Source organism: Oryctolagus cuniculus, chromosome 11, assembly GCF_051225735.1.
Source record: "Oryctolagus cuniculus isolate XC-2025 breed Fujian yellow rabbit chromosome 11, ASM5122573v1, whole genome shotgun sequence".
Taxonomy (NCBI): Eukaryota; Metazoa; Chordata; class Mammalia; order Lagomorpha; family Leporidae; genus Oryctolagus; species Oryctolagus cuniculus.
In genome coordinates this window covers 123,472,502-123,495,943 of record NC_142877.1, presented here as the reverse complement: position 1 = coordinate 123,495,943, position 23,442 = coordinate 123,472,502, and the positions used below count along the sequence as shown (strand labels likewise).

The following is a 23,442-nucleotide window of genomic DNA, read 5'->3' as shown; positions in this document are numbered from 1 at the left end:
CAGGGAGCTTCCTTCCAGCACAGTGGGTTCCGGGTTCTGACGTTCAGAGATTCTGGGCAAACTCGTGTGTGTGCACTGTGCACCCCAATAGTCTCTTCAAGGTACAGTGACTCTGGGGGTCTCCCCCAGATCCTCCTCTCCCCGACATGTGCTGGGGGAGGAGCGAGATGCCACTAGGCCAAGCCTAGAGGATGGAGCACTGCTGAGTGCACACGGCGTGGGAAGGGCCCGGCAGGGTGCAGAGTGCCGGCCACGCCCTCACCTGCTGAAGGGACAGCTCGTTAGGGAAAGCGCCCTCAATGTCCTCGTCCTCGCTTGAGGAGTGAAGGTGGTGAGTGCCCACCTAAAACAGGCCAGACAGGGTGGGCATGTGAGCCACTGGCACCCCAGACCACACCCAGCATGGCCCAGTGCCCCAGGGGTCTTGCCTAGTCCAGCCTGGTGCTTGTCAGATCTCTGGGCATGGAAGGAGGTGCCCAGGTGAGGTCAAGGCCGAGGGAAAGCCCAGGCTCCCCAGGGCAGTAACAGCTCCTGATGAGGGAGGGTGGGGGCCGTGCTATGGACATGGGTAGTGGCTGCACCACTCTCCGGGGCACACGTGGACACGTGCACATGAGGCAGGCACGGAGGTGTGGCCCAGAGCAGAGCTGCCTTCAGGCCTCCCTCAGCCTGAGCTGCAGGGGGAGGCGTTCTAGGCCATGGCCGCGGGCGCAGCCGAGCCCCTCACCAGATCCATGGTGTTCCTGCGGTTGGTCTCCACCAGGGTCTCTTCCACAAAGCTCTCCCAGCGGCCGCGGCAGTCCGCAGGGAGCCCTGCAAAGCAAGTGCTGCCAGGTGAGCCTTGGGGACCCCAAGCGGGCACCCAGGAGTCCCGACAGGGCTGTGCTGCTGTGGTCAGCCCACCTGAAGGCCCAGTGCAGTGCCTGTTGACAAGAAGGAGGCCACTGTCCCTGGGAGCCCCGTAGGGCCTCGGGGCCACTGAGGCTGGAGCCGTCTTGTCCTGAGAGCTTGGCAGGCACAGTCCCAAGTTTACTGAGGAATCCCGAGCAGAACCTGCCAGCACCTGATTGCTGCGCCCACCTGGCAGGCCTGGCAGCAGCCCAGACACCAGCAGGCCAGCGCAGGTCTGTCTGCCTGACATGGAGCCCCAGAGACGCAGTGTGCAACTGACTTAGCCTGCTGTGCCAAGGCTTGCCCTGGGCCAGCAGCACCCACACGACCCCCCAGCAGTGAGACTTTCCCCTCTCCTCCAGTGGGAAATGCAGCCCCAGAATGAGGGGCCAGGTCCCCCACACCTGGCCAGGTCTCACCCAAGGCCTGGCCCCGTCTGGGTACAGCAGGTATGACGGCTGCCTGCCAGCAAACTTGCGGTCTTGACCTCAAGGTGCCATCCACCCCCACACACCCTACTTCCTGGCTTCTCCAAAGTCACCCCATGCAGGTTTTCCAGGGTCCTCTTGTTCAGGAAGGCCAAACCGGACCTCCCCTGCTCAGCTCAGACAAAGCTCATGGCACGTGACCATGACCACAACCGCATGTGCTGAGGACTGGAGGGCACGCAGGAGGCGTGGGGTGGCCACGGCACAGGCTGAGGGCAGGAGCAGGACCTGGGGCGGCCACGGCACAGGCTGAGGGCAGGAGCAGGACCTGGCCCGGCCACGGCACAGGCTGAGGGCAGCAGTAGGACCTGGGGCGGCCACGGCACAGGCTGAGGGCAGGAGCAGGACCTGGCTCGGCCACGGCACAGGCTGAGGGCAGCAGTAGGACCTGGGGCGGCCACGGCACAGGCTGAGGGCAGGAGCAGGACCTGGGGCGGCCACGGCACAGGCTGAGGGCAGGAGCAGGACCTGGCCCGGCCACGGCACAGGCTGAGGGCAGGAGCAGGACCTGGGGCGGCCACGGCACAGGCTGAGGGCAGGAGCAGGACCTGGCTCGGCCACGGCACAGGCTGAGGGCAGGAGCAGGACCTGGGGCGGCCACGGCACAGGCTGAGGGCAGGAGCGGACCTGGGGCGGCCACGGCACAGGCTGAGGGCAGGAGCAGGACCTGGCTTGGCCACGGCACAGGCTGAGGGCAGCAGTAGGACCTGGGGCGGCCACGGCACAGGCTGAGGGCAGGAGCAGGACCTGGCCCGGCCACGGCACAGGCTGAGGGCAGCAGTAGGACCTGGGGCGGCCACGGCACAGGCTGAGGGCAGGAGCGGACCTGGGGCGGCCACGGCACAGGCTGAGGGCAGCAGTAGGACCTGGGGCGGCCACGGCACAGGCTGAGGGCAGGAGCAGGACCTGGCTCGGCCACGGCACAGGCTGAGGGCAGGAGCAGGACCTGGGGCGGCCACGGCACAGGCTGAGGGCAGGAGCAGGACCTGGGGCGGCCACGGCACAGGCTGAGGGCAGCAGTAGGACCTGGGGCGGCCACGGCACAGGCTGAGGGCAGGAGCGGACCTGGCCAGGGGAGGGCCCTGCGCTGGGGGCTGCTCTACTGCTCTGCGTAGGTCCCAGGATGGGGCTGCCCAGCTACACCAGGCTCGGGCACTGCCTGCTGCTGTGGATGAGACATGACTCTCTCCCTTGGTTCCGCCAAGATTTGTGCCCGAGATCACAGCAAAGCTGAAATGCGGCCAGGACTGCGGCATCAGGAGGACTCTGGTGGCCCATGAGCTGAAAAACAGCTTTGCTGCCCGCAGGTCTGAGCGCCAGTGCGGGACCCACAGACTGCACGCTGTGCTCAGACCCACCCAGGACCAGGCCTACCCAAGGAGAAGGCCAGACGACGACGGAGGTTGCGTGGCCCTTTCCCTGTCAGGGTTTCCCCCTGTGAAGGGGCAGGGGCTCCAGAGGGCTCACCTCGGATGACCTCGCTGATGTGTGTCTGCACAGGGCCCCGCTCCAGGTTCTGCACCACGGCGTTGGCGATGCGCGTGAGGTGGCCCATGTTCCCACGCCGCATGCCACCTGCTGCCCTGAAAGCACAGGCACCATCAGGCGGCCGCCCAGCCCTGTCCTTGCTAGCCGCCTGCCCCTGCTCAGCGTCACCCTGCAGCCCTGCCTCCAGATTCCTGTGTCCAGACAGCACCTGCAGGTCTCTGTCCATCTCAGCACCACACAGCGCTGCTGACACTGACCGTGCCCGACTCCCACCACGCAGCCCTGCTGACACTGACTGTGCCCGACTCCCACCACAGAGCACTGCTGACACTGACCGTGCCCGACTCCCACCACAGAGCACTGCTGACACTGACCGTGCCCGACTCCCACCACGCAGCCCTGCTGACACTGACCGTGCCCGACTCCCACCACAGAGCACTGCTGACACTGACCATGCCCGACTCCCACCACAGAGCACTGCTGACACTGACCGTGCCCGACTCCCACCACGCAGCCCTGCTGATACTGACCGTGCTCGACTCCCACCACGCAGCCCTGCTGACACTGACCGTGCCTGACCCCCACCACGCAGCCCTGCTGACACTGACCATGCCCGACTCCCACCACAGAGCACTGCTGACACTGACCGTGCCCGACTCCCACCACAGAGCACTGCTGACACTGACCGTGCCCGACTCCCACCACGCAGCCCTGCTGACACTGACCGTGCCCGACTCCCACCACGCAGCCCTGCTGACACTGACCGTGCCCGACTCCCACCACAGAGCACTGCTGACACTGACCGTGCCCGACTCCCAGACTGCAGGACTGAGAGAGCCCACACAGTGTCGGCCCAGATGCCACTGGACGCGGCCGCACAGCAGGAATGGAGCCCGAGCCTGAGGACTCAGCCATGTGGGGAACTGTTTGCTTGTCCCACAAGCAGGTCCAGGTGACAGGTCCACAGCAGCACTCAGAGCCCTCGGGGCTCCCATGAGCCCCTCCCACATTCCCAGAGCCCAACGCTCCCAGTAGGACAGCACATGGTGGGGGCAGACATGGACTCTGACAGAGGACAACAGGCAGGACCAGCTTCCTGCCCAGAGGGGCACTCGGTTCAATGGAAGATGTGCAAAGACTGAGATAAAAATGCACGCCTGTGAGTAAGTGTTAATGGAGTGAGTCCAGGTTCCTGGGGAAGTTCAGGTTCGGATGTGGGACCCTCAAGCACACAAGGCCAGCGCAAGCTGGGGGCGAGCAGACACCGGCGTGGGCTCTCAGAAGCAGAGACTTGCCTAGCTGCCCCTTCCTGACCAGTTCTGTGCCCTCCCTCCCGGCCAGCTCTGAAGCCCAGCAGGAGGGAGGGCTCTTACTGTGTGTGGTCGTTGGCTTCCCACGCCTCCAGGATTCTCTGTACCAGGCAGCACTTCTGGAACAGCTGGGGAGACAGGTGCTGAGTGAGGGTCTGCACCCCACCCCTCCTGCACATCAGCACTGCGGACCCTGTGGGCAGGACATCCTTGCAGGCCAGCTTCTGAGGTCCCTGCCCAGGGCCTCCACAGGCTCACAGCGCTGAATGCCCTGAAAGTGAAGAGCAGGGCGAGAGGACACGCTCTGTCCTCCCCTGCCCTCCCCTTTCTCAGAGTCCAGAAGGGCCGATGGAGCCGCCAGCATTCTCCCTGGCTTTCCGACTTGATTATTTGAGAGGCAGAGTTACACAGAGAGAGATGGAGATCTTCCATCTGCTGAGGAACCCCACCCAGTCGTCCCATGGGTGCAGGGCCCAAGCACTGGGCCATCTTCTGCTGCTCTCCCATGCACACTAGTAGAGACCTGGGTTGGAAGTGGAGCAGCCGGGACTCAAACCAGCGTGCATATGCCATCACAGGTGCAGCCTTACCCAGTGCAGCGCTACACTGGCTCCTCTCCTGTTTCTTCTACCTGGCAAGTTTATCCGGACCCCACCTGCATCCACAGCTAGCTCACATCAATGAAGGCCCCTGCAGGCCCTGTCCCCGATACCTGGCTCTCATCACCAAAAGCACCCGCCTGCCAGCTGCTTCTCCCGGCAGTCACTGTGCATCACACTGGACCCCATGCAGGGGTGACCCTGAGAGGCTCGCACACAGAGTGCCAGGGCCCCTGTCAAGGGCAAGCAGGGGTGAGGCCTTCCATACCCTCAAACCCCACTGTCATGAGGCATCTGAAGAGAGATCCAGGGACCCCTTGTCAAGTTTCTGCCCTCCCATAGCCACAGGTGGGGTCTGAGACATTGAGACATTCCTGGGGGGGAGAAAGAGGGAGGGAGGGAGGGGTCTGAGACATTGGGGGGGGGGTGGAGAGAGAGAGAGAAAGGGAGAGAGGGAGAAAGGGAGGGAGGGAGGGAGATCTTCCATCTGCTGGTTTACTCCCCAAATGGATGCAACAGCCAGGGCTGGGCCGGGCCAAAGCCAGGAGCCAGGAGCCACTTCCAGATTTCCCATGTGGGTGCAGGGGCTCAAGCACTTGGGCCATTTTTCACTGCTTTCCCGGGCACGTTAACAGCTGGAAGCAGAGCAGCTGGGACTTGAATCGGTGCCCATGCGAGAAACTGCATGGCAGGAAGTGGCTTAACTTGCTGTGCCACAACACTGCCCCTGCACCTCTTTTTTTTTTTTTTGACAAGCAGGGTGGACAGTGAGAGAGACACAGAGAGAAAGGTCTTCCTTTTTTCTGTTGGTTCACCCCCAAATGGTCGCTACGGCCAGCACACCGCACTGATCCGAAGGCAGGAGCCAGGTGCTTCCTCCTGGTCTCCCATGGGGTGCAGGGCCCAAGCACTTGGGCCATTCTCCACTGTCTTCCCGGGCCACAGCAGAGAGCTGGACTGGAAGAGGGGCAACCGGGACAGAATCCGGCGCCCTGACCGGGACTAGAACCCGGTGTGCCGGCCCCACAGGTGGAGGGTTAGCCTATTGAGCCGCAGCACCAGCCTACTGCACCTCATTTTTTAAAGTAACTTTTAACTTATTTGACAGGAGTGACAGAGCTCCCCAAGGCCTGCACCTGCCAGGGCTGGGCTGGGCTAAGTCAGGAGCCTGAGACCTAATCTAAGTCTCCCTAAACTGGCAGGGACCCAAGTCCTTCAGCTATCTCTGCTACCTCCCAAGGTGGGCATTCGCCGGGGCTGGAATCAAATCCAGGCATTCAGACACAGGATGTGGGGGACTTGACTGCTAGGCTAAACACCGGCCCCCCAACACTTCCCAAAGGTCCAAAATCCCAGAAAATTTTCTCATGAGACTGTGATGTTTCTCATTGCTTGCTTTTCCCACGTTCATGGTCCTAACCCTGGACTGAGCCAGGAGACACTGGCTCTGTCCCAGGCACAGTGCGGCTGAGAGGAGCAGAGTTCTTGGCCAGCGACTGGACAACTCCCCCTCTGCAGCTGCAGCCAGCACAGGCAAGACCACGCTGATGCAGTCACTGCCTCTCCTCTTGCCTCCCACCACCTTCCCTGTCACTGGACCTGCGGCCTAGCAAACGAGTATTCTGTTTGCCATTTAGTGTCCTTGTGGACAAAAGGAACGCAGCCTCGCCCATCCCGTGTGCGGGCCAGGAGACAGTGAGGGCCCAGAGCGTGGATGCAGACGGCTCACCCATCAACCCCAACGTCAACACCGTTTGTGTGGGACGCTGGCCTGGACTCACGTGGGTCACCATGGTGTTCTCAGGGAGGCTGGTGGCGGGCTGGGGGGTCTCCGGATCTCTGACCGCATTTCCATCCCGACGCGGAGGCTCCTCCTTGCTTTCAGGTCCACCGGCTCCTGCAGCAGCATGGGAGAGAATAGCGGCGACACAGAGCTCCACTTGGAAGTGCAGAAAGTTATTCCAGGTGTACTTGAAGAACAAGTCCTGAGCAAACAGAGGGCACAAGACAGGCCTTAGACTGGTTTCTCCCCATAGCTGTCACAGAAACACAGGGGAGTCGCCCCCAGCCATTACTGCCTAACTCCTCACACATCCAGCCTCTGCGCCAGCCGGGAGGAGTTTGGGGGCATTTCCTTGAAAGCCATTTCTCTATTAGGTAGCTTTTTAAAAAACATTATATGGGGCTCGCGCTGTGGCATAGTGGGTAAAGCCAGCACCTGCAGTGCCGGTATCCCATATGGGCTCTGGTTCAAGTCCCGGCTGCTCCACTTCCTATCCAGCTCTCTGCTATGGCCTGGGAAAACAGCAGAAGATGGCCCAAGTCCTTCGGCCCCTGCACCCATGTGGGAGACCTGGAAGAAGCTCCTGGCTTCGGATCGGCGCAGCTCCAGCCATTGTAGCCAACTGGGGAGTGAACCAGCGGATGGAAGACCTCTCTTTCTCTCTCTGCCTTTCCTTTTCTCTCTGTGTAACTCTGACTTTCAAATAAATAAATACATTTTTTTTAAAAGAGAAATACAAGGAAACTATAAGAAATCCTTATAAAACCTTATTTAAATGAATTGTTTAAAATTATATTTTATTCAGTTGAGGGGCAGAGATACACACACACACAGGTCCCACATCCAACCTGCAAGAACAGGGACTAGGTGAGACAAAACCAGGAGCAGAGAACTTGGTCCAGGTCTGTCCTACGGACAGCAGGGACCCAAGCACTGGAGCCGTGACCACTGTCTCCCAGAGTCCGCGTTCGCAAGAAGACGGAACCAGGAGCTGGAGCCAGGAATCAAACCCAGGTCTAGGGTGAGGATGTGGGTGTCCTGACTGGTGGTTACACTAGGCCAAAATGTCACCTGGATTTTTAAAGAAATTCCCGGGTGCTCCGACATGGGATATGGGTGTCTGAAGCAGCATCTTCACTGCTGTCCAAATACCACCCTTATAATTTTGTCTTTCTTTTTTCAAAAATTATTTATTTTTATTTACTTGGAAGACAAGAGATACACCAAGAGACAGAGATGGAGATATCTGCTGTGCACTGGACCACTCCCCAAATGCCTGCAACAGCTAGGGCTGGGCTAGGCTGAAGCCAGGAGCCTGGGACCCACAGAGGCGGTAGGGGCCAGAGCTCTTGGGCCATCACGCTGCCTCTCGGGATGCCCGTGAGGAAACCAGAATGAGAAGTGGAGCTGGACACTGAATCTAGGCGCTCCAATGTGGGATGCAGGCTTCCCGGGGCACCCCGACCTCTGCACCAAGTGGCTGCCTCTGATTCTGTCTTTGATCCATGAGTTCCTAGAAGTGTTGCTAAACTCTCGACATACGGGGGCTCCGTCAGGACGAGTTGTTTGTGGACACTGGAATATTCCCCACAGCAGCCAGATCCAAGCAGCATGGACTGATGCCAGCGAGTTTCTCCTGGCAGACAACAGTGGCTGAATGAAGACAGCTGCTGTCCCCTGCCTCCACACACCCTCTTCAAACCTGCCGCTGAGTCTCCGACCTGCTAACATGGCAGGGAGGAGGCGCGCCTACTGCCACCTCACACACACCAGGGCCCACGGCAACCTCTGTCTCAGCCATGTGCTGGCCACGTGGAGAAGGAGGGGTGTGCAGAGTGAGAGATGGGACAGGATGCAAGTTTAGGCCCTCCTTCCGGAACACCGTCCCTTTCTCTGCCTGTGTGGCCGAGTCACCCTGAAGGTTCATTACGTATCCTCACCTGCAACACGGGGCCACCACCACCTCTCAGTGGGCAAAGGCCAGAGCAGGTGGCTTCACTGGCGAATTCTGCCTACCCTCTAAAGGGGAATAACACCAGTCCCAAACTCTCCCCAGAAACTGAACAGGAGTTGGGGGTGGTGCTGAGGGAGGGGCAGTGACGTGGTGGCACAGCAGGGAAAGCATCTGTCTGTGGTGCCGGCAACTTATGTGGGCGCTGGTCAGAGTCCTGGCTGCTCCACTTCCATCCGCTCCCTGCTGATGTACTTGGGAAACAGAGAGGCTCAAGTGCGTGGGCCTCTGCACCCACATGGGAGATCCAAGCTTCTGGCTTGGGCCTGGCCCAGCCCCAGTCGTTGCGATCATCTGGGAAGTGAATCAGCAGGTGGAAGATCTCTCTGTGTGTCTCCTCCTCTAACTCTGTCTTTAAATAAATAAATAAATCTTTGGGAAAAAATTGAACAGGAGGAACATTCCTGATTCATTCCATGGAGCCCTGATACCAATGCCAGACAGGACAGTAAAACTGCAGAGCCAATGCTGTGGTGGTGTAGTGGGTAAATCCCATATGGGCACTGGTTCAAGTCCTGGCTGCTCCACTTTCAATCCAGCTCCCTGCTTTAAGGGCCTGGGGAAGCAGCAGAAGATGGCCCACGTGCTTGGGCCTCTGCACCCGCATGGAAGACCCGGAAGAAGCTCCTGGTTTTGCCTTGGCCCAGCTCCAGCCGTTGCAGCCATTTGGGGAATGAACCAGTGGATGGAAGACCTCTCTGTGTCTCTGTGTCTGTCTCTCTATCTCTGCCCTTCAAATAAACAAATAAATCTTAAAAAAAAAAAAAAAAAAAAAAAAAAAGGAAAACTGCAGACACAATACTCCTTAAGATAACTGAGGCAAAAGATTAACAAGGCAAATTCAGCAGCGTGTTAGAAGCACATATCATGCCAAGGCAGGATTTATTCCTGGAATGAAAGGATGGTTCAACCAATGAAAATCACTCAATGTAATACACAAGAATTAAGGACAAAATACCAATGGATAAAATACCAATGATCATCTCAATTTATAAAGAAAAAGCATTCAACAACATTTAACTTTCCTAAAAAATTCAATAAATTAGGAATAGAAGAAAACTTTTATTATAAAATTAGAAAGGCATCTATAAAAATTCCACAGCTAACAACACACTCAGTGTTTAAAGATGAAAATCTCCTCCTCCAAGATTAGGAACAAAGCAAGGGTGCCCGTTCTAACCTCTTCTATTAACAGTACTGGAAGTTCTAGGCAGACACTTAGGAAAGAGAAAGAAATAAAAGGCATCTAAACTGGAAAGGGGAGGGGCCGGCGCCATGGCTCACTTGGTTAATCCTCCGCCTTGTGGTGCCAGCATCCCTTATGGGCACCAGATTCTGTCCCGGTTGCTTCTCTTCCAGTCCAGCTCTCTGCTGTGCCCAGGAAGGCAGTGGAGGATGGCCAAAGTGCTCGGGCCCTGCACCCACATGGGAGACCAGGAGGAAGCGCCTGGCTCTTGGCTCTGGATTGCATAGCTCCGGCCATAGCAGCCATTTGGGGGGTGAACCAACGGAAGGAAGACCTTTCTCTCTGTCTCTCTCTCTCTCTCTTTCTCACTGTCTACCTCTGTCAAATAAATAAAATAAAATAAATTGTAAGGGAGAAGTAAAATCCCATTTTCCAATGATATGATCTTACTCTTTGACATCTCTGCAGATTTCACATCAACTGGAAAGCTAATACCCAGCAGTTATAGGATACAAAACCAACACATGCAAATCAGTTGCATTTCTATACACAAGCAATGAACAATCAAAAAAGAAAATTAAGAAAAACAAACTTCAGTCAGGTATACAAAGTACCACATGTTCTCACTTATATGCTGGTTGAAAGTTACCTCACCCAAGTTCAGAGTAGAGCAGTGGTGACCACAGCCTGGGAGGGGTGTGGGAGAGGGACAGGACAGAGGGTGAGTCACCTGCACCAGGTGCAGCTGGACAGGAAAATGACTTTCAATGTTTTATAGCAAAGGATAAGAAGTTAATCATATATTGAAATTGCTGGTAGAGGCAACTCTGGTTCCTAATACAAAAAATGAGAAATGTCTGAGATGATGATTATGTCAATCATCCTGATTTAATCATTATTCATTATAAAAATGTCACACTTTACTCCATTTACAACTACTATGTGTCAATTTAAAAATACACATATTTTTACAACACAAATTTCATTATGTTTGAAATGTAAAGTATTATAATTTATGAAAATATTGAACATTTTCAATAAATTTAAAATGACTACAACTTAAGATGAAAGTTTCATGTACAATAGCATTCAAAAAGTTAAAATTCTTATGGGCCAGCACTGTGCCACAGCCACTGTCTGGAACGCTGGCATCCCATATGGGCACTGGTTTGAGTCCCACTTACGATCCAGCTTCCTGTTAATGCATCTGGGAAGGCAGTGGAATGTGGTTGAAGTACCTGGGCTGTGGCTACCCATGTGGGAGACCAGATGGAGTTTCAGGCTCCTGACTTCAGCCTGGCCCAGCCTTGGTTGTTGTGATCATTCAGGGCAGTGAACCAGAAGATATAAGATTTCTTTCTCTGTCATTCTGCTTTTCTTTTTTTTTTTTTTTTCCTTTTCTTAAAGATTTATTTTATTTATTTGAAAGGCAGAGAGAGAGAGAGAAAGAGAGAGAATCTTCCATCTGCTGGTTCACTCCACAGATGGCTGCAAATGCCAGGGTTGGGCCAGGACAAAGTCAGGAGCCAGGAGCTTCTTCTTGATCTCTCATTTGAGTGCAGGGGCCCAAGCACTTGGGCCATCTGCTGCTGCTTTCCTAGACACATAAGCAGGGAGTTAAATTGGAAGTAGAGCAGCCAGGACTTGAACTGGCCCACTATGGCATGCCAGTGTTATAGGCAACTGGCTTTACCAGCTATGCCACAATGCTGGGTCCCATTCTGCCTTTCAAATAAAATAAATCCTTTTTTAAAAAGATTTATTTATTTATTAAAAGGTAGAGTTATGTGGGGGTGGGCAGAGAGAGAGAGAGATCTTTCATTTGTTAGCTCACTCCTCAAATGGCTGCAATGGCCAGGGCTGGGCCAGGCTGAAGCTAGGAGCCAGGAGATTCTTCTGGGTCTCTCACATGGGTGCAGGAGCCCAAGTACTTGGGCCATCTTTCACTGCTTTTCCAGGTACGTTAGCAGGAAGCTGGATCAGAAATAGAGCAGCCAGGACTCAAACCTGCACCCATATGGGATGTTAGCACTGCAGGCAGTGGCTTAATCGCTGTGCCATAGTACCAGCACCTCAAATAAAGTAAATCTGAAAAGAAACAAAAAAAGAGTACAAAGACATACCACAAAAAGGGAGAAAATATTTGTAAATCATACATCTGATAAAGGATTAATACTTAGAATATAGAAATAACTCCAACAACTAATGAGAAAATTCAAAAACTGGGCCAGTGCTGTGGGGCAGTAGGTTAAGCCTCTGTCTGCGCTGCCAGCATCCTCTATGGGCACCAGTTTGAGTCCCAGCTGCTCCATTTCTGATCCAGCTCCCTGCTATAATGTGCCTGGGAAAGGAGCAGAAGATAAGTGCTTGGGCCCCTGCACCCACGTGGGAGACTTGGAGGAAGCTCCTGGCTCCTGGCTCCTGGCTCCTGGGCTCTGGATTGGTTCGTCTTTGGCCGTTGTAAAAACACTGAACCACAGCAGCCGACACTTGTGACTCAGGGGTAAAGCCGCTGCTTGTCTTGCCGGCATCCTACATTGGCACGCTGGTTCAAGTTGTAGCTACTCACTCCATTCCATCCCTCTATAATGAATCTGGGAAAGCCTGGCAAGAGGCCTGAGTACTCGGGTCTCTGCTACCCATGTGGGAGACCCAGATGGAGTTCTTGGCTCCTGAGTTCAGCCTGAACCAGCCCCCAGCCATGGCAGCCATTTGGGATTTGGGGAGTGAATCAGTAGAAAGAAGACTTCTCCCCCGCCCCCTTGCTCTTTCAAATAAATCTTTTTTTTTTTTTTTTTTTTTTTTTTTTTTTTGGACAGGCAGAGTGGACAGCGAGAGAGAGAGAGAGAGAGAGAGAGAAAGGTCTTCCTTTGCCGTTGGTTCACCCTCCAATGGCTGCCGTGGCCGGCGCACCGCGCTGATCCGAAGGCAGGAGCCAGGTGCTTCTCCTGGTCTCCCATGGAGTGCAGGGCCCAAGCACTTGGGCCATCCTCCACTGCACTTCCAGGCCACAGCAGAGAGCTGGCCTGGAAGAGGGGCAACCGGGACAGAATCCGGCGCCCCAACTGGGACTAGAACCCAGTGTGCCGGCACCGCAAGGCGGAGGATTAGCCTAGTGAGCCACGGCGCCGGCCGTCAAATAAATCTTAAAAAGCAATAGAACCATATGACCCAGCAAGACTACTCCTAGGTATATATCCAAACAGGGACTCACACAGTTATCTGTGTGTTCAGGTTCATGCAGCATCATTCAAAACAGCCAAAAGGTCGAGGGAAGCCAAGTATCTGTGGATGGATGAATGGACGGACAAAGTGCGGTCTACACACATAGCGATATGCCTCAGCCTTAGGAAGGAAGGAAGCTACAACACTGAAGAGCCTTGAGGAGATGAGACTGACTCTAATAATCTAGTCATAAAGAGACAAGCATTCTGACCCCACTTACACGGTGCGCCTCTCAAGTTCAGAGACAGACTAGCACAGTGGTTGACAGTGGGTAGAAGAGTTAGTGTTTAACGCAACAGAACTCCTGTTTGGGAGAATGAAACAAGTTCTGGAAATAGATAAGGCAATGCTTATACAACAGTGTGAATGAACCTGATGCCACGAAATTGTAAAAATGGTTACAATGGCAAATTTCACATTATGCTACTTTACCACAATAAAACAAAGGCAAGGAAGAAAGAGGGGGAAGAGAATTCTTCAGCAAGAGGGAAAGTTTGCGATGATCCCCTGAGCTAGACTGGGATTTCACAGCCCCAGCAGAGGCCAAACTGGGAGAGCTTCTGAGGCAGACAGTGCTGCAGGCCAAGATCCAGGGCTGCCTCACCCTGGGACTAAGATTGCAGGGAGATTCCAGCCTCCCAGGGGCAGAGGCCAAGGGCAGGGCAGAAGAGAGGAGGCTGTGCCGATAGCAGCCGCCGGGAGCGAAGTCCTCCCTGTAAGACCCTCCCTCTCAGGGGACTAGCTCCAACCTCTCCCACCCAGAGGCACCATGCAGCTGTCATTGCCTGCTCAACCCGCCTGTCAGACACCAGGGCCATCTCACAGGCCAGGGGCAGCATCTGCTGAGTGGAGGGCGCACCCTGCTGGCTTTGAAAAGAACGGCAAGGGTGAACTCCGCTGCAGATGACGGGGGCTTCTCATTCAGGACACTTAATGCTCAGGAGCTACAGTCCAAGTGCTACCTTGTGAACTCAGAGTAAGACAGGATACGGATGCACACAGCCCCAGGGCCTCAAACAGCATCGGAAACCCACCCTCTGCATTCAGGTAGTTCTATGGTAGATCCCCGTGAGTCCGAGGTGGAGGCTTGTCCCGCTGTCACTCAGATGACCAACCAGGGAGCTGGGACTCAGGCCCAGACCTCCCCTAGGCAGTCCCCTGTCCAGGTGAGTAAGTCCCGCTGTCTGCCCCAAGGGATCCTGTTCTGCTGCCACTGACTCCTGCGCGTGTCTGGCCACCAACCCTGCATGACGCGTGTGGCGCAGGACCGGCTGGGTGTCCTCACCAGCAGTAAGTCCATGGTGTTGAGCCGGCAGAGTTCCTGGTTGATGCTGGGCGTGTTTGTGTGCAGCAGTGCAGCCATGAGGCGGGCACCGTGTAGACGGGCATTCCCCAGGGGCTCCTCCAGCACGCCAATGGTGGTCAGGATCGCTTTTTTCTGTAAATACAGGAGGTCCCCCCCACTGAAGCCTATGGCCAGTGTAGCCACTGCCGGCTTCTACAACTTCATGTTCCACTCACTCAGGGTCGGAGTCACTGCTCCACAACGTGGCCCAGTTTAGGAGGAAATGCAATGTGTGCAGGGGGAGGGGGGTCCCTTGAGGCAGGGCTAACTGCTAGAGGCAATGAGGGTATCAGCAGGGTTAAGAACCCTACCATTCCCCTCGGCCTCACAAAGAGTGAGTAGGCACACTCAGCTGGTCCTGGGAAGCCCAGGGCACACGCATGTGTGCAGGCCAACGCAAAGGGTCACCCTAAGAGACGGGGCCAGCAGGACCACCGTGATGGTGTCAAGAGCCTCCGATCAGCTGGAGCCCTTGGTGGGGCATCTTGCTGCCAGTGTCCCTGGGGCTCTCACTGGGACAGATCCCAGGACACAAAGCTAATGAACACACCCCAGGAACATGATCAAGGTCAGACTGGATTTGGGTATTTCTGACCCTCGCTTCATTCAGCAAAACGGGTCCCCTTTTCACTGAATAAATGTCCCACCAACACAGAATCCAGGCCTCCATGAAGCTTCCTTGCTAGTGGGGAGGAGAAGACCAGCAGACCGGAGGTGCTGAGGAGAAGCACTGGAATGCAGACAGGGCTGTCTGGGGAGGGTACCACTGAGACTGGATGCACAGGGGGAGCTGAGCATTCTTATGTACTCACCCCTCTCAACACAACCCACGCACTGCCCCGAGCCTCCTCTAGGGCACCCTGGCCCTTGCCCCCGGAGCCATGTGGCCCTTGGTCAGGTGTCCCCAGCTTGGATGTTTCCAAGTTGGCCTCGGGTTCAGCTGCCTGGGCCGGATGCAAAGTCCCCATTCCCAAGCCTCCCCATAGTGGGGCAGAGATGGATGTTCACAGACTGGGGTGGGGTGCAACCTGGGGGTCTCGGAACAATAGTGTTAAAATGCATCCACACCACACTCTGCCTCCTCCAAGACCAACTGTGAGGTCCTCTCCTTGTGGGCCACCATCCCGCAGTGTCTCCAAGGGCAGGCAACAGCAGTTCACAGCCATCTACCTTTGGCGGGCGAAGCAGGAGCTGGTGAAAGTCCTTCAGCCTGGGCTCCAGGCCATGCAGGACGCTGCTGCTGACGGTGAACGATCGCTCCAGTCCCTGAGAAAAGGAGTCCACTGCGCACTCTGTCCTGTGGATGAGGACAGAGATGGGAACTCGGGCATACCTGTGCCCTCACACTCAGTCAACGTCTTCCTCCTAAGAGAGCTCTTTTTAATTTTCCCAGATCCCAAGAATGACACTACTCAAGACCTCCACACATGATGTGGTGCCTGGGAAAGGGAGGAAACAAAGGCACGTTTTAGGAAAGCGTTTCCAGGGACATCGGGGCACAGGGCCAGGAGAGGTGATGCAGTTTTGCTTCCCCACTGCCCCTCAGCCCTGGGGGACTTCTCCCTCCGCTTGTGGAAACATTCTCTGTGGCCCACAATTTTGGCTGAGGTATAGGACAGGGGACTAAGCCACAATGTCCCTTTGGCTTTCAAACAAACTTCTCTGAGATATTTATGTGAACATTTTTTTTCCAATTACAGAAGTAATACATGGCCATTATAGAAAAAAATTTAGAGCTGTGGTACAGTAGGTAAAGCTACCACCCATGACACCGGCAGCCCATATAGATGCCGATTCTTGTCCTGGCTGCTCCCCTTCCAATTCAGCTCCCTGTTAATGGCCTGGAAAAAGCAGTGGAAAATGGCCCAAGTACTCCCACCAAGTACTCCCTCTCCCTGTCCCTGTCCCTCTCCCTCTGTAAATCTGACTTTCAAATAAATAAACAAATCTTTTTAAAAATTAAATATGGAAAAGGATTAAAAAGTAAAGAGAAACAGCTGGTTTCTCTCTGTTCTAATTTTTAAGCTTTCCCTTCTGTCACAAGCAGGGTTGGGCTCAGCACCCAGACGTGGCCCAGACCTCTTGCTTTTATGAAGAGTTAAAAAAAAATCAGTAGAAACCATGATTAGAATGTCTTAATTCTACTTTTAGGTAAGACACTAATAAATGTGTACTAGATAATACCAAAGAGGAACAGTTGGTACTTTAGCCACCAAGATTAAGTCAATTTCTTGCCACTTTCCTATTGTCTTTTTTTCTTTATAAAAATGCACAGGCTATTGGTCCCAGCACACAGAAACAAGGGACAGCGGTCACCCTGAGAGAGCAAGGCCATTGCCACAGCATGTAATGGGACAGGGCAGACAGAAACATTGTATACGCAGCATGGCCTCCCAACTGCACAGCAGCATCCGCAGACGGCGCGCACAGGCCCAGGGATGCTGGTGCCGGTCCTGCTTGCGCCCACTACTGGAGCACACTCCACAGGTCTCCCAACCACACCTCCTGTCTGAAACGTCAAACAACTCTCATTTTCCCTTGGGACTCACCCAGCCCGCCTGGTTTCCAACAAGGTGAGCAACACCTGGGTCCCACTGACGAGGCAGCTCTCGGTGTGGTCCCCATCAAACATGTTCTTCAGAAGCTGCTCCACGCAGTCCTGCCTGCGGACCCACACGAGGTCACTGCCACGCAGAGGAGGTGAGGACAGCCCCTTCCCCTCGCGCGGAGGACCCGGCTACACCCTGGATCTGAGGGCTCTCACTCCAGCCTACCTGGGTTCAAGGCAGGTGCCCAGGTTCACAGTTCATCCCTTCCCTGTTGGCCCCACCTCTGGATCTGCCAGGAGACCCCTCCCCCAAGAAAAAGGCCCATCAAATTAACTAGGCTCCGAATCTGGGGAGTGTTTCACAGCCAGCCCAGCAGAGTGCCATCAGAGCAGGGTCTCAGAGAGAGGCCCACCACACCACAGCCCACCAGCACTCACGACTCCAGCGCTGTGAGGAGGGGGTCTGGCTCCGTAGCCTCTTGCAGCTGACTGCCCTGGTCTCTGCCCAGCCTAATGATGTCACAGAGAGTCTGAGACGCATTCGACTGCCTCTGGAAGACAAGGGAGACACAGCCCTCAGTGCCCGGGAGAGACGACAGCAGCGCCAGCCCTGCTGCTGCCCCTGACGGAGCTGCCTCGTCGAGAGCAGCTCCACAAAGGCCCAGACCCCGGTCTGTGTCAGAGAAGCCGCGTCCATCTTTCCCGTCTCCAACGTGGAGACCCGGCTAAGTTTTCAGCTGTTCTGAGCCATCCCCAGGAATTCTGATGCAGTGCAACACAGATCTGCTCTCCACCTCTGACCCACGCTCGGAGAGACACTGAACATGCAGCCTTGTCACGATTCTGCGTTTTAAGCGTGACAAGGAGCCACTATCAGCGAAAGCAGGGAAGCTGCTGCAGAGGAAGGGGAGCACCAAACCTTCCAGCCCCTCCCACCCTGCAGCTGTGCAATCCGAGTCAAATATGCACTTGCTGGCAATGGAGGCGTGTTCCGTGGGGGAGGTGGGCATGGCTGACAGGATAACCCCCTTCCTGGGCACTGGTCTGAGGAGGAGACACATGGTCGACTGCTTTAGGAAAAAACGAAAGCAAGTTGGTTGGTTCTGTGGTGTGGCCTTGAGCCCACCTTTGAGACAAGGGACGGACCATTACACTCACACCTGCAAGTGGTCTCCACCCTGGAACAGGGCAGCCGCCTTGCTTCCCACAGGTGCCAACAAGGCCCTACCCAGCTGTCTGGCCAGGCCCCGAGCACTGACACAGAACAAAGCAGAGTGGCCAGGCAGCTGTGACAGCTTCAGACATGAGTCAGTCAGCACCAACTGTTTTCTTTTCTTTTCTTTCTTTTTTTTTTTCTTTTCTTTCTTTTCTTTCTTTCTTTCTTTTTTTTTTTTTTTTTTTTTTTTGACAGGCAGAGTGGACAGTGAGAGAGACAGAGAGAAAGATCTTCCTTTTGCCATTGGTTCACCCTCCAATGGCCGCCGCCGCACTGCGGTGATCCGATGGCAGGAGCCAGGTACTTATCCTGGTCTCCCATGGGGTGCAGGGCCCAAGTACTTGGGCCATCCTCCACTGCACTCCCTGGCCACAGCAGAGAGCTGGCCTGGAAGAGGGGCAACCGGGACAGAATCCGGCGCCCCAACCGGGACTAGAACCCGGTGTGCCGGCACCGCAAGGCAGAGGATTAGCCTAGTGAGCCGTGGTGCCGGCCCAGCACCAACTGTTTTCAAACTTCCTGAGGACTGTGCATGTGCGTGTGTCTATGTGTAAATATCTGTAACACAAAAAAGAAGGTCTATCAGGATTTGCAGGGAGAGGGCAGCTGAGACAGGAGGCCCCGTGTCACCTTGCATGCTTCCAGATCTATGGTGAACAGTTTCTGGGAGGCCGCCAATGAGCCCCTCCCCAGTTCCCCGCACTTCAGAATCCATGCCCTTGTCACCCTGTCTCCCTGCGTGCGGGCCACACGTACTCTCGTGCCTAAGGAGGGAGGGCACTGCTGAGATGAGTCTGCATGGCTTCCTCCTGCTCACGGGAGGAAGCCAGCGGCCACACAGGAGCCCTGTGGACAGGCACATGTGGCTCAGCGCTCAGAGCTGAGGGTGGCTTTGGCCAGCAGTCCCAGGGAGCAGAGTGCTGCAAAGCCTCTGTGTCCACAGAAGCAAGCCCTCCCAGGCAAATCCTGCAGCTAATTCCGGGATAATCTGCTAATCAACTACAGATAATTATATGAATAGATAACCAACAGAACTATTTTTATAATACAGACATTATTTTTAGTTGAAAAAACCCCAAGAACCTAGAGGTTGGCACTTGAATAGAGGAAGAAAAGTAAACAGTAGGGGCTTCATGCGGGAAAGAAGGTGAGATGTGAGAGACTCGGACAAAGCTCCTGGCTCCTGGCTTTGGCCTGGCCCAGCCCTGGCTATTGTGGCCATTTGGGGAGTGCCCCAATGGACAGAAGATCTCCCTCTGCCTTTCATGTAAGTAAGTAAACATACACATACGTAAATAATATAACAAAGCAGGTGGGCTCTGTGAGCACCACACTCACATCCTCATCCTGACTCGGATGGATCAACTCCACAAGTCGCTGGATGATCTTCTCTTCATTCAGCCACTAAAAGGGACAAAACGTGTGTTAACATCTCTGTGCATGATTAGGCAAACAGAAGAGAAGTTCTTTGAGGCCACAGAAATCCACACACCCAGGTTTCCCAGAGCCTCTGCCTGACCTATCTTTCTACACAGACCCACAGAGAACACAGAGAACACGCAGTAGGTAAGAGTCTAACTGGAGAGACTCCTGTCCATCTGTCCTAACGGTGCACGGGTGAGCTCTGTCTTCAGGGCAGTCTCTGAAGACCAGGGTGCGTGAGTCGGAATGAGCTGGGGACCAGCTGGACATGGAAGTCAGATGACCTCTGCTCCCTGTGGCACCGGCACCTTCTTGGGAACAGAAAAGCCAAAGGACCTTGGTAGGGCCACAGGAGCACTGTGAGGGCTGAAGCGGACACTTTTTAAGGTCCCAGAGTTATGGAGGCCCAGTGTCGGGGCCCTGCAGAGCTGGCCACACTGGCTCCTCCAGGGCCCACCAACGACCCATGCCCCAGATGCTCACAGGGCCACTCTACAAAGGGAAGGAGATGGCCCGGTGAGGCTGCTTGGCTTCCCACCCGACTCGGAAACAGCAGTTCTAGCTCCACAGGAAGTTATTAACCTAAGAGTGACCGCTGTGCCAGGCAGAGGCCACGGCTCCACGACACATTACAAGTGACGGTGACAAAGCAGTTGTCCAGCCCTGACGTCCAGGCCTTCTTTGGGCTGGGGACCTTCCCCTCCCGCGGCACCTGACACCTCACTGAGCTGCTCCAAGGCGGCAGGGGCAGGGGCAGGGGCACCGGCAGTGAGGAAAGGCCCAGTGCCCTCTTCAGAGCGGAGGTCAGAGCACAGGAGAGATGGCATCTCTCCTCTCTGCTTCTAGATGGATGCGGCCTCAAGAGGGAAGAGATGCTGACCACAGGCCTTGACCAGACCCCTGAGGGACACCAGGCCGCCTGAAGCATGCTAGAAACACACAGCCCTTCCCTTCCAGGGACTCACGTTCAGGACTTCCTGCCGGAGCCCGGCTGGCTCCACACAGCTGACCAGGCGCAAGAGCAGATCCATGAGGGCTGAGGTGCCAATGTGCTTCAGCACCAGGCTGATGAACTTGTCCTTCTTCTTCAGGAACGCAATCACCTGGAATTAAACACAGCTGATAAACAAGCAGGGGCTGAGAAAACCGTGAGACACTTCCCCCAAGAACTGTCATGAGAAAGGTGAACGTTCAAGACTAAGCAGGACCAGCGGAAAGAATCCGAATGAACCATAAGCAAGGCCTCTGCCTGGACAGGAGAGCAGCAGTGCTGGAGGTGAGGCGCATGGGCTGATGAGATGCCACTTCCCAGGGGACAGCACCTGAGCAGACAGCACGGGCAGCAACTCCATGCGTTCCACTCAGCAGTGAAGACACTATTCAATACCAAGAGAAATGAGCAAGGCTGACACAGCCGAGCTGGGAGAGGAGGGTTACTGTTTCAGCCTGAGACCTGGAGCTCGACTCCTGGTGCAGAGAGCACACAAGACAACCAGCCACTGACAAGAACCTCAGTGGTGGAAGAGGAGAGAAGAAAGAGGCATTTTACAAGGGGCTGGCGACAGTGCTGCGAGGGTGTGCACAGCTCACTGTGAAGCCGTGGGGTCGGGGTGCCCACCACAGACATGGTGACCTGCTCCAGAAATGGACTTTGGTCAGAGTGGAGACAGAGGCAGAGAAGCCTGGGCTGGGTCCCCGGCCGCCATACGTCTGCAATTCAGCTCTGGACAAAGTGACCGCTCCACCCAGGCCACGAGGCTAGGGCAGGCCCAGAGCTCTGCTGGGAACAATGACCCACCCCGTGCGGAGAGGCAGCCACGCTTCCTTGTGCGAGCTGATGCGGAAGTCTGCACGTGCTAGAAACTTAATCTGCGAGGTCACAGGCTAACAGATTAGGAGGCGGGGCCTTCGAGAAGTGATTAGGATTGGATGAAATCACGAGGGTGGGGATCCATGGCTGCATTGGTGGTTTTTTGTGTTTTAAAGATTTATTTTATTTATTTGAAAGACAAAGTTACAGAGGTAGAGCCAGAGAGAGAGAGGTCTTCCATCCGCTGGTTCACTCCCTAAATGACTGCAATGGCCAGAGCTGAGCGGATTCAAAGCCAGGAGCCAGGAGCTTCTTCCAGGTCTCCCACACGGGTTCAGGGACACAAAGACTTGGGCCATCTTCTACTGCTTTTGCAGGCCATAGCAGAGAGCTGGATCGGAAGTGGAGCAGCTGGGACTCGAACTGGTGTCCATATGGGATGCTGGTGCTGCAGGCCGGGGCGTTAACCACTGTGCCACAGCACGGGCCCTGCACAGTGGTTTTATAAGGCACAGAAGGGACTGAGCTAGCACATTTGCTGTCCCAGGACTGGACGCCCTGTGCTACCTCAGGACTTGGCAGCATCCTCGCAGGAGCGAGGCCCTCACCAGAAGCTGCCCTGGACTTCTGACTTACCAGCCTCTACAACTATAAGAAATAAAGTACTTTTCTTTGTAAATCCTCCAGTTTAGGGCACTCAGTTATAGCAACAGAAAACGGACTACGGCAGAAGAAGACGGGAAGATGAGTTGGGGGAGAACAGGGAAGGAGAAAGCAGAAGGAAAAGAGCAGGGAGAAGAGGGAGGGAGGGAGGAGGGCTTTGAAAATGACTGGGGGGGGGGGCGCTCTGGCCTAGCAGGTTAAGCTTGTTCAAGTCCTGGCTGCTCCACTTCCAATCCAGCTCCCTGCTAATGCACCTGGGACAGCAGCAAAGGATGGCCCGAGTCCTCAGGCCCCTGCACATACATGGGAAACCCAGAAGCAGCTCCTGGATCCAGCTTGGCCCTCCCCCAACAGTTGCAGCCATTTGGGAAGTGAACCAGCAGATGAAAGACCTGTCTCTGTCTCTCCTTCTCTCTGTCTCTGTAACTCAGCCTTTCAAATAAATGAAATAAATCTTGAAAAAATTATTTATTTATATATTTATTTTGAAAGAATTACAGAGAGAAAGTGGAGGGGGAGAGAGAGATATCTTCCATCCATCAGTTCATTCCCCAAATAGCCGCAACAGCCAATGCTGGGCCAGGCCGAGCCAGGAGTTTCATCTGGGCCTCCCACATGGGTGGCAGGGGCCCAAATACTTGGGCCTTCTTCTGCTGCTCTTACTAGACCATTAGCATGGAATTGGAGTGGAAGTAGAGCAGCTGGGACACGAATCGGCACCAGTATAGTATGCTGGCATCACAGACGCTTTACCCACTTCACTACAATATCGGCCCCAAACCTGTGACTGACTAAATGAAGTATAGTACATACATGCCAAGGAATACCGCGCAATAAACAGGAATGAACTGCTGGTACAACCTGGACAAACCTACAGGAAACTATGCTGAGCGAGAAGAGTAACCTCCAAGGGTACATAATTTAGAATTTAAATAAGTTTGAAATGGAGAACAGATTAGTGGCTGCCAAGGGGATGGGATGGGGAAGGAGTGGAAAGGGGTGGGGAAGGTGGGTGTGGTCAGGAAAGAACACAGAGGACCCCTGTGGGTTCAGAATCTGTGACAGAGGATTCACAACACTCACAGTGATAAGCTGCAGAGAACGTCACACACACATAGACACAAACTGAGTGCGAACTGGAGAGACCAGAACCTGACATCGTACCAGTGTCAGCATCGCGGCTGATACTCCACTAGTGTTTTATAAAGGTCACCATGAGAGGCAACTGGTCAGAGTATACAAGGTTTGCTTCATATTATTTCACAACAGCACGTGAATCTAACAATTATCGCAATTAAAAATTCAATGTAAAATATGCCACCTAGAATAACACTGAGGCGAGGGGTGTGACCCAGTGGGTTAAACTTCTACCTACAATGCTGGCATTGGGAGTTCAAGTCCCAGCTACCCTCCCCTCCTTTCCCCTCCCCTCTCATTTCCTTTCCTGTCTTGTCTTA

General features: G+C 54.8%; 1 protein-coding gene across 30 annotated transcripts in view; it reads right to left on the bottom strand.

Moving 5' to 3' along the window:
- The window catches only part of PPP6R2 (protein phosphatase 6 regulatory subunit 2), a 102,456-nt gene that overhangs the window by 5,850 nt on the left and 73,164 nt on the right, over positions 1-23,442 (bottom strand). For 16 of the 30 annotated variants that reach the window (XM_089307807.1, XM_089307817.1, XM_089307820.1 and 13 more), the window contains 11 exons: positions 20,478-20,615; positions 19,429-19,494; positions 17,313-17,425; positions 16,876-16,989; positions 15,497-15,623; positions 14,267-14,419; positions 6,558-6,761; positions 4,241-4,305; positions 2,847-2,962; positions 728-813; positions 263-343 (listed from right to left, as the gene is read on the bottom strand). In XM_089307807.1, coding sequence (XP_089163933.1) covers positions 263-343; positions 728-813; positions 2,847-2,962; positions 4,241-4,305; positions 6,558-6,761; positions 14,267-14,419; positions 15,497-15,623; positions 16,876-16,989; positions 17,313-17,425; positions 19,429-19,494; positions 20,478-20,615 — 1,263 coding nt within the window. Of the gene's footprint in view, positions 1-262; positions 344-727; positions 814-903; positions 1,008-2,846; positions 2,963-4,240; positions 4,306-6,557; positions 6,762-14,266; positions 14,420-15,496; positions 15,624-16,875; positions 16,990-17,312; positions 17,426-19,428; positions 19,495-20,477; positions 20,616-23,442 lie in introns of all 30 variants that reach the window. The other 14 variants (XM_089307816.1, XM_089307825.1, XM_089307827.1 and 11 more) reach the window with 3 other exon arrangements.